The 14,797-nt window shown below is 46.6% G+C and overlaps 1 protein-coding gene across 1 annotated transcript in view; it reads right to left on the bottom strand.

The window, feature by feature from the left end:
- The window catches only part of rgs12a (regulator of G protein signaling 12a), a 48,675-nt gene that overhangs the window by 8,211 nt on the left and 25,667 nt on the right, over positions 1-14,797 (bottom strand). The window contains 14 exon segments of the mRNA XM_056300502.1: positions 3,525-4,103; positions 4,412-4,523; positions 5,765-5,823; positions 6,183-6,279; positions 6,803-6,929; positions 7,033-7,106; positions 7,466-7,669; positions 7,976-8,073; positions 9,287-9,445; positions 10,033-10,219; positions 11,071-11,214; positions 13,189-13,281; positions 13,854-14,033; positions 14,035-14,045. Of these exon segments, the coding sequence (XP_056156477.1) occupies positions 3,525-4,103; positions 4,412-4,523; positions 5,765-5,823; positions 6,183-6,279; positions 6,803-6,929; positions 7,033-7,106; positions 7,466-7,669; positions 7,976-8,073; positions 9,287-9,445; positions 10,033-10,219; positions 11,071-11,214; positions 13,189-13,281; positions 13,854-14,033; positions 14,035-14,045 (2,124 nt within the window).

Raw genomic sequence — 14,797 nt, 5'->3', positions numbered from 1 at the left:
AGGGAGACTGCGAGCTGCCTCGCACTGCTTGCTGATTCGCACATCCTCACACCAAACAACACATAAGGCATGGAACATAGAACAACTCTATCTTGTCAACTACAGGCATCCTCCTTTTGTACATATGGGAAATAATGGGGGGAAAAATACAAGAAATGAAAGAACAGACAAACAGTAGCGGCAGTTTCTATCTGTGGCTCGGTCGACCCATGGATGAGGTTACCATGGAGCCCAGCGATGGGAGGAATCAGACTGAATGCATGAAGCAGCCAGAGGAGGTGTGGTGCAGCTTTGCATCTTCCAAATTGTCTTGTGTTTACACAACTTTATGTATAACCCCTCCACCGACAAGGCTCTGATGGAAAACGTCGGGTTCGGCATGTTTTGTCTACCCTTTGTTGAACGCTTTCATGACCTCCATGCGTTGCCGAGGGAGGAGATTTTGCAGCACAGTGGTTGGGAATCGTATTGAACGAGTCTTATTACCTCACTTTTCAGAGGCCCTGCTCAGACGGCGCTTCGGAGAAAAGCCCAGCTGGACGGCGGGCGTCTGCTTTCAAGTTGAGAATCAAAACAAGTTGTTATCTTTCTTAATTGGCCATTCTGACACTAGTGAGACGGCGGGGGAAGCTTTTAGACGGAATTGCTAACGTTTAAGATGCTTAGCAACGCACGGATGAGTCCATTCCTGCAGGGGGGACCGTGGCGCGGGGGGGGGGTAGTTGAAGGGTTCAAATGTGCTGGGGAGGCATGCGAGTCCTTAAAGAGAATTTAAAGTTTGAAAAAGAATTTAGGATTTCAAGTACAAAGTATAAAAAATGAATGACTCAAGTGTTCGGCCCTCTTCACATACCCGTTTGTCTTCCTAATGGGAGCTTCTTGAACCACCACTGCTGAGGTTTTGCAACTTTTGCGGCCCCACTTGGCCGCTGAATTCCTCAGAAGAAACCAGCGATAAAATTAGCAACTCTAATCTCGGACAGAATGTCTGTGTTGGCACCGATACAATACGAGATAAGGTCAAAGTATGCAAACATAACCCCGGCTACCAAGAGCTGAGTATACCAGCAGGGTTCCCTGAGGGACTCCGGTCCCACAGCGCTCCTTCAGGTGAAGCTCACCAACTGATCCACACTGCTGGGTTCGTTATAAAACGTGTAACAGTTTTTGGCAACAAAAAAAACAACAACAAAAAAAGAGAAAAGGAAATGCATGAGTTAATATACGTTAACATGATAATAGTTTAATCAGCAAGACTGGTTTTGTTAATAATTTTGATGTCCCTTTTTTTGTCCCTCCCTCCCATAAAAGCCTAACTGAATACAGTTCTTGTTAATATGTAAATAATTTATCATTAAGTTGTCTATATTCTGTGAACATACAGCATATTTTGGCCTTCACTTTTCGCCCTCTTGCTTGGATTCAGTAGAGCTTTGCACAGATGACACCGTGTGTCCGTGCTGAAAACGGAGATTGTACTAAAGCTAACCCGGTCAGGGCTGCAATGGCAGCGAGAGGAGTTTCAGTAATGCGCTCTTCAAAAGGTTCTTGTAAAATTTTACCACCAACTCTTATCAACCTCGACATGCCAGCCTTTACCTTGGGCCACAGGGTGTAGAACTGAAAACTCACTGAGCATGTCAAGGAAACAGTAGAATCACATCCATCTGCAGGGGACGATAAAGATCTTGCGCTCCACTCGGGGCGATTTAGCACACACTCAGGCACGCGACAGAAAGCGGTGATAACACACATCTAACACCAGGCAGTGGGGCAGATTCATGCAACGCCACGCTGATGGGTAAATCAAAAGCACCGGCAACAAGCAGGCTGTGAAAAGTGACAAGCGCACACTTCTGTTGATCCATCAGTGCAAACAAACACAGTGCATACAAAGCAGAGGCCAATGAGAGACCATGCTTGATAATAAGGGACGCACAACCCCACAAAATGCAAGTCCAGAAGCAAATGCCCATCAGGGACAGACACGATGAAACAAAAGGCAAGCACACAGAATGGACAGTGGGTGATTGGTGATTGGTGTATGTGATATCACCCTGTTGGTGTTGCTCCTACGACATCATAGTTAATGTTGCTCCAGGATCATCAATACAAGTGACCAACCATGTTGTTGTGATGTCGTGCCTTTGCAACTCGGGGGGGGAAAAGACGGTTGTGGGGTTAGGTTGTGGGTTAGCTATCGGTTAAGGTTAGGTTGAGGTTATGTAAGGTTAGCACCGGTATTTTCCCCGCATCACAACAACGTGATTGGTCCGTTGCAATGACGGTCCGGGAGCAACATTAATTACGACGTCGTGGGGACCCAACACTGACATGGCGATATCAGATGGTACTTGGCTGATTAGGGGGGGGTAAAACATCAAGCTATGGGTGGGGTGGGGGTTGGGAGAGAACATGCAGGGTAAGAGGAGCGGCGGGGGAAACTGAGCTCACAGAGATGTAAAAAGACAAACGAGAGTGATTTCCAATTGAAACATTTATTAGATCTAATCAAACACAGGTACAGAATTTTATTGGCAATGATTATCTACAACAGACTTCTAGAGACGAATGACACGCCATTCAACAATGTCACTACTACCGAGGAGCATCTCTCCTCTAATGTAATCATATTGGGCGTCAGATAATGTGCCAGCACCGAAGTTGACGGCGTTTTATAACTTGCGGATGACTCATGGAGTTTTTAAAGAGATCGAAAGGAAGCCAATCTTTAGCCGGACATTGTTGAATTGCTTTTGATTAGAGAGGCTGGGATGGAAAGAAATACAGCACTTGATTTGTAGTCTTTTAGGATAGGCAGAACCATTATATTTGCTTCCACAAATAACAATTTCTCGATTGTCTCGTTCGCTGTGGTGTGTTACAACTATACAATTAGTTCAAATGAAGCCATAATGCTTTTTTTTTTTTTAAAACAGCCATGAAACGGGGGACTTTTCATTCTGCAGGCGGCCCATGGACACTTGCTCGATCACTCTGAACTTTAATGTTTTGTCAAACATTCATCACTGAGTCATATGCACTGAGCATAGTAGCGAGAAGCCAGGAAACGGACACATAATAATCATTATTGTCAGTCAAAGATACAAAATCATGGTCACTCTCAGGGGTCAGGTGGAGGAAGGCGGTCCCAGACACATGGGATTACCGAAGAGTTTGTGGTTATGAACTGAAAACAACATCCACGAAAATGTTGCTCACTTAACAATATGTACACTCCTGTATTTACATTTGATCTAAATGTAAGTGAAATGGGTTTAACACTTAAAGTCATTTAAAGCTGATCACAATGTGAGGAAAAGGTTTGGCCAACTGTGGGAGGTTCATTTACAGTTTGTCATTAAAGTGCATCACAGTCAGTGTCGAAGGATTTATCGTGGGAGGTCATGGCAGACAGAGATCACACACACACACACACACACACACACACACACACACACACACACACACACACACACACACACACACACAACAGAGTACTATATATCACACTTTGGAAATACCTGAGCTAGACTCCCCCTTTCTGCTTGCGTCTTGAGACTGGGAGCAGGGTGGCGGTGGGGTGAAGTTGGCTTCTGGCAGGCTGCCTTCGAAGGACGACATCGGGGCAGGCGTGGGGGGCAGCAGGGTGCTGTTAGGACTGCTGATCTCACCCTCCCCTATTAGGGTAAGGTCAGCGCCGTGGCAGTCCTCTTCCACGGTCCGGAGGCCCAGCCGGGGCTCGGAGGGCCGGGGGATAGGGGACAGGTGGGACCCGAAGGACGGGTGGCGTGAAGGGGGCAGTAAAGCTCTCCTGGTCCCAGCAGAGTGTCCGTTGGCACTGGAACTAAGGGAGGAGTCCAGGCTCTCCGATCGCAGGCTGGAGCAGAGAGGGCCGCGCGGGGAAACGTTCTCTCTTCCTACCTCCGGGCCATGTGACTTGTTGCCAGGGGTGGAGCATGCCAGGTCAGTGGAGGCGGAGTAGGAGGAGGTGGGAGGAGCCAGACGCAAGAAGTCAGGAAGCACCAGGTCTTCTTTGCTCAGGAGTCCGCGTTGGTCATTGGCTCGGGTGCTCTGCGCGCGGCTCAGCAGCTCAAAGAATTCTGGTTGGGTGGGGGTGGGGGGTGGTGGAAGGGAGGGGGAATTACAAAAAATTAGTGACACTTCCCCTTAAAAACTGCGTAACTGAAAGAGAAGGATTAGCTCAGTTCAGCATGCGGCAAACCGGCCTCACACTTTGCAGAAGAAAATTAACCCTCTTTTTAGCACCCCCAAAGCGATAAGGCGTAGTCCGGCGGCAAGGCGAAGCTGAGTATTCTACCACAATTCAACACAACACAGAGAGAGAGAGAGAGAGGAAAGAAAAAGATGAAGAAGGACTGAAGGAAAACGGGGGGGGGGGGGGGTTTACCTTCAGCTTCATCTATATTAATCTTTTTCTGTTTTCTCTTTTCCCCTGGGAGCGCTGCGTCTGGTCCGCCTGCTCTCCCAAAAAAGTCCTTTTGTGACGACCTCTCATCACCCTGGAGACGCAATAATGACAATGCACTCTGTTAAGGGGAGTGGGGGGGGGGCTGTAAGGAGCCTATGCGTGTAACTCGCTGTGCAGGGTGTGGAGATACACTGAGCCCCTCATATCATGAGTACCATCATCCTTTAAAGTCCCACTACGTAACTTTTTGTTTTCTTACTCATCGTTGAGTTCTGTGGCTGCGAGAGGCAACGGCGCCAAACTTTGACGGCGTCGCCCGTGCATCATTTGCTGTCACCTCAAGAGACATCAAGGCTGTTAACAGCAGCGAGCAGTGTGTGAACCAAACTGTAAGATCAGCCCGGTGTCCAGTAAGCGTGAACAACAACACACATTTTCTCCCCGGCAACTTTTTTTTTTTCCGAGAGAACACACTCAGCGGAAAACAACATTAGACAAAGAATGTCTTCAAGCCAGTTTGGTGCTGATTTATCCTCTGTAATAATACCCCGCTACGGTCATGTCAAGAAAAAAAATTCTCAAAATAAAAGCACAAAACGGCAAATTTTACTACAATTTGAAGTAAGTGGGTGAATTTGAAATCGCTCACAGCTAAAACTCACACACTGGCCGCTTCACCGCATTACAGTTCCTCTAGCAGAGGCTGAGGTTTGGAGGCAAAATGTTTGCTCAGTAGTAGCCCAGCACTAGTTATGCTAAATAAATTCACTGATACGTAAAATGCATCACCTCTTGTGTGCCGGCAAGACTTCCAAAAAAGGCAAAATACCAGTTGTGCCTGACCAGATGGTCTGGCAGAGGGCTGGAGGTGAAAACAGACAGAACCATTGAGCATTGTAAATCATTAATGGGTGGATCTAATCTTGCAGCATCTCATCGCACGAGTTTAAAATTGAAAATATGGACATATTTACTCATAAAATTCTACATAGTGGGACTTTAAACTCAATATGTTAACTGACCTTCCTGTTATTATCTGGGCCGAGTAATATTTCGTTAAGTTTGGCGCTACAGCTTGCCACACAAATACAGGACTATGTAAAGGAATGAGTCAGCCACAGCCAGTGTTAGAGCGGGAATCCAAAATAAACTCAGGAAGGACACCAATTAATAGGCTTGTCAATGGTTGAATGTTAATAAAGATTTGTTTGGGGCTGTTAATGAGTGACACCGATTGTTATAGAAGCACCACAGCAATTGAAAAGGACAAAACACCATACATGGGAGTTTAGGTATTATGAGAGCATTGAAGATGTTGTCTTGGGTACATACTGTTGCAGAGAGGCTCCTAGTTGGTGGGTGGCCTTTTAAGGAGCACGACTTGGACTTGTCTGTTTAGGAGAGAGCGAGAGTGAGAGAGAGAAAGCGAGAGAGGGAAAAGGGGGTGGGGGTTGTTGGAATGGACAGTTGAGTTTAGGTATGAGCCACCACACACATCCTTCATAAGTGTGATATGGATCTATTAGTCAAAGTGGAACCAGGAAGCCGGTCTTTGTTCACGAGTGTGATTCAATTCCTGGGAATTCAACAAGCCAAGAGTGGGGGCGCTACATCAAGACGGGAAACAAGATGTCTCCTATTAACAGCATCTGTAAGGATTCCCCCGTCAAGTGTGTGACATCAGAATTTATTTTTTCAGAACTACAGGTGTCAGTGCATTCGGTATTTTGGGATATGGGGGCAGGCCTACCTTTCCCTGAGGCTTGGTCCGCTCGATCCAATACGACACGCAGGCCATCCAGGCTTGATATTGGGGCGCCCAAGTCCAAAGGCTCGGTTTCTCCACTCTAGAAATTACATTAGGCATCAGGTTAGTATGTTTAATTGGCATGTTAAGATTTCACTATGTCACTGTTCAACATTTCTAAGTTAGAACATGTCGTTTGTCAGATTAGGGCGCTACTTAAGACTGTATTTATCTGCCATGTGATTCACAAGTCCTTGCTCCATTTGTACTACAGTGTTCAGTTTAGGGTTTTCTGTACAATATTGAAATTATGCCTGGAAACCCACAGGACCAAAATAATTTGTCTGGCAGGGATTTGAGGGAGTTGAGGGAGGAAGGAGGAGTTAGCATGTTTGAGGAGTGTCGTCATTCTTAATTATAGCCCTGGCGCTCCATATTCAGAGGCTGGGCTAAGTCAAAGACAGAGCTAACCACCACGCAGAGATGGAAAAGGATGCGGTTGCCACCCTCCCCTGCCCCCAACACTCCACCCTGTGGCACTGCCATGGGCGGTACAGATCGGCCCCTTGACACACAGTGGCTTCAAACACACGAAGGCAACGCAGACACCTGCAAGGACTTACTATTTTGGCCACCAGATCATTGAGGTGGAGGCCATATTTGGCCACCACAGGTCGCAGGACCTCGGTGACCGGTTTAGTGGGTTTGGCTTTCAGGCCCACTGATCGGTTAATAGGTACCAGGTCCAGTCTGACAGGAGAGGTAGAAAACAATAAAAATATTGAAACAGGAATGTCCCAAAAAGTAAAGGAATTGAACAGATTGTTAAAGAGAAAAGTCTGCTTATCAATACCTGAACAAAGTGCGTCTTTCCAGTCTCAGATCTCTGGAGCAGAGCGTCATGCAGTCTTGGTCCAAAACCAAAGGCTATGAGGAAACAACCACAAGATATTATAGAAGTAGCACTAAATAGCACACAAAGGGAATGGCACCACGGGCATTTCCCCTTAAAGCAGCGTTTCATCTTTTCAAATGACTTTCTTTCCAGTTCTATTAAAAACAGTTTTTTCAGTCCGGTTCTACCAAAGACTCTCCAACTCACACAATGAAGTACATCAATGTGGAGGTGCTAGATTTTACAAAGTTTATGGAGCTTATCATTAATAGAGGACTTTTCACCATCCACCAAAAGCAGCTTTCAGCAGCATTTTGGTTAATGGGATATTGGCAGCTGATATTTAAAGCATTTCTAAGCAAAATGGTTGGCGGTATGCACGCCTGCTCACCTTCTCCCCTCCCACCAGAAAGAGGTCGACGGCAGCCATGTTGACATTAATGTTTTGGCAGAGATCTCGGAGGACCTCCCTGATGGAGGCTCCGGGCTTCAGGGTGATTGAAGAGCAGGAGCCGTCAGGTAAAGTCACACTGCAGTGCTTGGGCGAACACTCTCGCACCCGCTCCCACGCCGCCACGGAGTGCCGATTGTCAGACTAAACGGTTGTTAAGAAAGCATTGAGGGGGGGGTTAAAGTGAACTGCTGCCTATCATTTCTTACTTTTTTGTAAATAAAAAACAATTTTGTATTATTTTGAGGGCTGAAATATTAATGTTAAGATTTAACTGCAGGAAATGACAGACAGTGCTTTCTTTTAGCTTCTGATTTTTTTTGGTCCATAAATAAAAAATGAGTAGGCTGACAACATGAAAAAAAAAAAGACTCTGGCCTCTTATGATGGTTTCAACAGATACTGTCTTGGCTCTGTGTTGCCATGGTGATCTGTCCAAGGGAATCTTACCTCAATCTTGCCAGCAGAGCCGGAATTGGCCATCTCAAGGCTTGTACCAGAAGACAAGGAACCTTGGGATTCTCTCCGCCCATTACTGCCCCAGTAATCTGTAGAACAAGCCACAGGAGGAGATAAATTCACACGGCTGACAACTATCAGGTCACTTGGTAGGTCAACTGACGCTTATCTCACACCCAAGGAAGAGGGTCAGTATCTTATATAAACAATAAGGCGGGTAAAAAGAATAGTCAATGTGGTTGGCTGTCGCACAATCTTCTTGGTAGGCAAAGTGTTTGGTGCCCTGACAGACCGATAGATCATTGTCCTAATGGGGGGAAAAAATAATAATTTCACAGCAAGCAAAGAAACACACAGTACACTTAAAAAATAAATTGGAAAGTTAAAAAAAAAATGAAAAGGAAAAAAAAACAGGCCTTTTAGCACTAGAGGGACCTGTAATATGGCAGAGGGGAGAATTCCAGTCTGAAGTGAGGGGGTTGAAGAGTGGGTGATCCGGATCGAAGGCTATTGCGAGCTGCATGCTTATGATGAAGCCACAGGTGTGTATAATTGATTTCAAGCCACTGTCACTGAGAGTTGTTCATGCCAAGAAATAGCAGGGAATGCACATTAACTTTGATCCAAGAGGAAAGAGCGCAACCTCCTGGACTAGTGAGGTGACATTAGAACCTGAATCATTAGTAATCACCATACATTCATTATCTACATGTAGATAATATTTCATAAAATGTAATAAAATATAATTGTTATGATATGATGCGCCTTTCCAAGTCAGGGTACATCTAACATCTAACCATTGATCCATCCATCCATCCATCCATTATCCGAACCACTTATCCTGCTCTCAGGGTCGCGGGGATGCTGGAGCCAATCCCAGCAGTCATTGGGCGGCAGGCAGGGGGACACCCTGGACAGGCCTCCAGGCCATCACACAGGGCCGACACACACGCACGCACACACACACACGCTCACACACACACTCATACCTAGGGACAATTTAGTATGACCGATTCACCTGACCTACATGTCTTTGGACTGTGGGAGGAAACCGGAGCACCCGGAGGAAACCCACACAGACACAGGGAGAACATGCAAACTCCACACAAAGGACAACCTGGGACAACCCCCAAGCTTTGACTACCCCGGGGCTCGAACCCAGGACCTTCTTGCTTTGAGGCGACCACGCTAACCACTGTGCCACCGTGCCGCCCAGCTAAACATTGACTGCCTTAAAAACCAGTGCGTTATTCAGTGAGTTCAGGTTCTGTTGAAAACAATGGAGACAGTTTTGGTTCTCACCAAGGTTAATGTCTCCGATGTCCTTTTTCTTTGGGCCCTTCCCAAAGCTCCTGTTTCGAGACCAGGAGAAGAAGATCCCACGTTTCTTATCAGCGCTCTCGTCTCTGGAGTCTTCGGTAAGTGACCTCCCTGACCTCTGCTTCCTGGCCTCCTGTGGTTCAAAGCATGGGCGGACCAAATCAATGTAATTCGTAACGTTAGACAATGTTAGACTTAATTTCCCCCCTTTTTTTCTCCCCAACTGTATCTGGCCAATTACCCCACTCTTCCGAGCCGTCCCGGTCGCTGCTCCACCCCCTCCGCTGATCCGGGGAGGGCTGCAGACTACCATATGCCTCCTCTGATACATGTGGAGTCACCAGCCACTTCTTTTCACCCGAAAGTGAGGAGTTTCGCCAGGGGGACGTAGTGCATGGGAGGATCACGCTATCCCCCCCAAACAGTTGTCCCCACTGACCAGAGGAGGTGCTAGTGCAGCGACCAGGACACATACCCACATCCGGCTTCCCACCTGCAGACACGGCCAATTGTGTCTGTAGGAATGCCCAACCAAGCCGGAGGTAACATGGGGATTTGAACCGCTGATCCCCGTGTTGGTAGGCAATGGAATAGACTGCCACACCACCTGGACACCATCAGATGTAATTTTAACAAACAACAAAGTGCTTGATGCCCATGCGCAAAACATTTACTTGACATTTCTATTGAAACGGTCCTCATATAATCTTGTATACAAAGTCGAATCAGTACCTTTTTAGGTGTGGAGAGGGTGGAGCGGTCGGAACTGGCGCTGTGTTTGGACGGGGCCGGACTACAGGGGATCTGGTAAGGGTCCGGGAGGGGACGGCCTTCCACCTCAGCCAGCATACACTCCTGGTACAGGGAGGACTTGAGGAACCGCGAGTAGCTGTCGAACTTCATCAGGTTAAATATCTTTCGGGAGGAAGGGTGGGAGGGAAACGGAGAGAGTGGGAGGTTGTGAGAAAGACAGAAACGGTGAGAAAAAGACAAAACACAGCAGGTGAGGAGGATGTCGGTGATGGCGAGCGAAAAAAAAAAGAAGTGAGGGAGGGAGAGGTGAGATACAGCAAGAGCGAGGGAGGAAAACAAATGGAGAAGGAAAACAAAAAAGACAGAGGGGGAAGAGGAGGAGAGGAGAAGAAAGAGCTGGTGTTAACATATGGCAATGACTGATGTTATGACAGGTGTCCTAACAATTAAGGTTTAGCTATGTTTAAGAGCAAGCTGAAAATATACAGGCCTGTGTGTGTGCGTTTGTGTGTCTGCCTGCACTAGCCTGTCGGTGTGGGAGTATGCCAGTTTGTGTTTATCTCTCTGGTAAAGCATGAGAGCCCTTTGATAAACAAACCCAGATGGTCACCAAAAAAAAAAAAAAAATACAATATGCTTGTGTATAGTGACTGAAGGCTGGATGAGAATGAACCCCCATACAGCATACAGAAGACCTCCCCGCAACAGTAATGTCCATGAAAAGGTCTGAGCTGCAACTCAGTGTTGGTGCAACACAAAACAGTAGGCCAAGACATCAAGCCAAGTACAATTAAACACTTTGCCTCCCTAATGGAACCTGACTGACAAAACCAAACACACGCAACGACTCCAAAATATTCAAGTCAGCTGAGGAAATAATCCAGGAACCGGCATTAAAAAAAAAAAAAAGACTAAAGGGGATCACTTACAGAAATTTGATTAGGATAAACCGAGCACTGCCCATGTCTTCTGAAATGTGTTCAAAGGCTGTCAGGTATGGTTTTCGATGGTACCTGTAGCTGCTGAGTCTTGAACATGTCAGGCCGCGGAGAGGTGAGGACATCGTCCGCCAGCTGAGCCTGGCTGTCGATGTTGACAGGCGTTGTGGCCTTGCTGGACAGGAAACTGTTGTAGATCTCTGCCGCTCTCTGGGACAACTGCAAGACAAATTAAAAAAAAAATGTTAGCGACAGCTACAATTCAGTATTTTTACATGCAGAGCTCTTCCTTAATTTGGCTTTTAACTCACTCACTCGCTAAATATAGAGCTCAGTGACTTTCAACATGCTACTGCCACCTTTCCAACAAGTCAGTTGGTCAGATTTCTGCCCTGCTAGATCGGCCCCAGTCAACTGAAAGTCTGTTATTTTGAAGTGGAAACATCTCAGTGCAACAACAGCTCAACCATGAAGTGGCAGGCCACACAAGCTCACAGAACGGACCGCTGAGTGCTGAGGCTCGTAGCACGTAAAAATATAACACCCACTACCGAGTCCCAAACCGCCTCTGGAAGCAACGTCAGCACAAGAACTGCTCGTCAGGAGTTTCATGAAATGGATTTCCATGGCTGACCATTCGCACACAAGCTCAAGGTCACCATGTGCAAAAAGTCAAGAGTCAGCTGGGGTGGTGTGAAGCACACCACCATTGGACTCTGGGGCAGTGGAAAGGCATTCTCTGGAGTGATGAATCATGCTTCACTATCTGGCAGTCTTACGAACCAATCTGGGTTTGGCAGATGCCAGAAGAACGCTACCTGCCCGAATGCATGATGCCAGCTGTAGAGCTTGGTGGAGGAGGAATAACAGTCTGGGGCTGTTTTTCTTGGTTCGTGCTAGGCCCCTTAAAGGAAATCTTAATGCTACAGCACACAATGACATTCTAGAGCATTGTGTGCTTCCAACTTTGCGGCAACAGTTTGGGGAAGGCCCTTTCTAGTTTCAGCATGACGATGCCCCCCATGCACAAAACGAGGTCCATAAAGACATGATTTGCCAAGTTTGGTGTGGAAGAACTTGATTTGGCTTGCACAGAGCCCCTGACCTCAACCCCATCCAACACCTTTGGGATGAATTGGAATGCCTACTGTGAGCCAGGCCTTCTCCCCAGCTTCAGTGCCTGACCTCACTAATGCTCGTGATGGATGAATGGGAGCGAATCCCTGCAGCCATGTTTCAAAATCTAGTGGAAAGCCTCCCCAGAAGAGTGGAAGCTGTTACAGCAGAAAAGGGTGTCCCAGCTCCATATTTATTAATGCCCATGGTTTTGGAATGAGATGTTCAACAAGCACATATAGGTGTGATGTTCAGGCGTCCACATACTTTTGGCCATGGTGTGTATGCTGTTATAAGACGTTAAAGATTTTGCATGCTTTTTTTTTTTAGATTTTACTCCTTTTTCTCTCCAATTGTATCCGGCAAATTACCCCACTCTTCCAAGCTGTCCCGATCACTTGCTCCACCCCCTCTGCCGATCCGGGGAGGACTGTAGACTACCACATGCCTCCTCCGATACATGTGGAGTCGCCAGCCGGTTCTTTTGACCTGACAGTGAGGAGTTTCGCCACGGGGATGTACTGCGTGGGAGGATCACGCTATTCCCCCTAGTTCTCTCTCCCCCCTGAACAGGCGCCTTGATCGACCAGAGGAGGCGCCAGTGCAGCGACCAGGGCACACCCACATCCGGCTTCCCACCCACAGAGACGGCCAATTGTCTCTGTAGGAATGCCCGACCAAGCCGGAGGTAACACGAGGATTCGAACCAGCAATCCCCATGTTAGTAGGCAACGGAATAGACTGCTAAGCTACCCGGACTCCCAGAGATTTTGCATGGCTTTTAATGAACATTATAATCCTCATTGATAAGAAAATATATATCTGCACCCCAGCCACTGTTCTCCTAGCCTCTCCCTCATAGCTGTAAAACCATTTGCAGTTTTCAGAAAATCGGAAAAAATTAAGACAGCATACACCGTTTATCCAAAACCTTAGAAGACCATAAGGCTCTAGATTTTTATCATGGGTGACCACAGTGGATCTTGCAGCATTAATGCCATGATGCTCTATCTGACAACACAGGACCTCAAAGACACAAGCACCAGCTGTTTTTGTAACAGTACAAGGGGCACTTACCTGCTTTTTGTCAGTTGCAGGAACATGACTGAAGTATTCACAGGCTTGCCAGAACAAGATATTCTCTTCACTGAATTCCTTCTTGAGAAATTCCTGTAGAGACAGAAAGCAGTCACAGTTTCACTACCATGATTCAAAGACAACAGACTGCTTTTGTGTCTCAACCTCAGCTCATTTCCAAATTATGTGGCATAATCTTGTAAATAAAATATTCGATAAGTATTGGTACAGAATTGGGCATATAGCTTGAGTTTGATCTGTGTTGGGAACAACACTGAGGAGGTTTGTTTCTAAGCCAATAAGAATTTAAAGTCCAGTTTTCTGTGGGGATGCGTGGGCTTTCAACAAGGAAACATCTGCATCAGCAGGTGCTAACTTGACAACCCCATCAACATGGCCATTCTCACCCACCACTATTTCCATGAACACCTCAGCTGGTTGTTTAAATAGATGCTCTGCAAAAACTATCAAACGAATCGGGGCCATTGGATCCAGAGCATTGGTAACAATAACAACCAATCGTTGCAATTCAAGGAGTTATCTACCATCTTTCAAACCAGACAAAACTGTTTATTACTCCATGCCAAATAGCTTTCAGTAACCCATAGCTCGCTTCAGCCACCTTGAAAAACGTTTAAATTCCAAGGGCACTTTGCCCCACTTACCGAGAAATAGCGCACACCCACGGCGTCCTGGAGGAGACGCTCAAAACAGGCGGCCCAACTGGCCACACGCCGGTCCGAAAGCCTCCGATGACTTCCTGCCCCCGGAAGGCTGCCATTACTGTTCAGACTGCTCTGGCTGCAGCAGCCCTGCAACTGCACCCCCACCACCACCACCACCTCCACCGCCGTAGTCTGGAGGATAGAAGAGCCACACAAAGGCCAGAGGGTTTCGGCTAAGCTGTGATCAGGGGGATCCAAGAATTAAATAAAGGCCTAAAGATTCTGTTAAATCCCACATATAAACTAAAGGGTCCCACAAAGTTTCCACTTTGAAATTCCAAAAGTTTTGTGGTGCTCTTGACAGGATTTGGAGATTTTAAATTGGAGCTCAGCACAAGCTTTGCTGACATAGGCTAAGCCGTGACAATTACCTCAAAACATTAAATGTCTGTGGGTGTGTGTTAACTTCATTTGTAGTTGTTCAAGCACCTGTGCTGTTTAGGGCAATTTAAATTCCTTCTCGAGATCTGGAAATGGTCGAATTCATTTTCCATAATTTGACAAGACTATTCAGACCTGCACAGAAAGTTGGTAAACAAGAAGCCCCTTAAGGCAAATTTGTAATTTGTGATATTGGACTATACAAATAAAAATAAAACTGACTTGACTTAACAACCACTAAACACCAGAGAGAGAGAGAGAGAGAGAGAGAGAAAGCGAGCGAGAGAGAGAGTGAGAGAGAGAGTGTGTGTAATGAGAACTGAGGAGAGAGAGAGAGAGAGAGAGAGGAGAGAGAGAGAGAGAGAGAGAGAGAGCGAGAGAGAGAGAGAGATTGTGTTGTGAGAACTGAGGAGAGAGAGAATGAAGAAAATCCATCCAACACATCCGACTACAATCCTCTCCAGAGGTCTGGCGATGGGAAGAAGTATGGAAGTTATTAAGGG

The sequence above is a fragment of the Lampris incognitus genome, chromosome 20 (assembly GCF_029633865.1).
Source record: "Lampris incognitus isolate fLamInc1 chromosome 20, fLamInc1.hap2, whole genome shotgun sequence".
Taxonomy (NCBI): Eukaryota; Metazoa; Chordata; class Actinopteri; order Lampriformes; family Lampridae; genus Lampris; species Lampris incognitus.
Note: the sequence above shows the minus strand (reverse complement) of the source record. Positions and strands in the feature narration are given on the sequence as shown.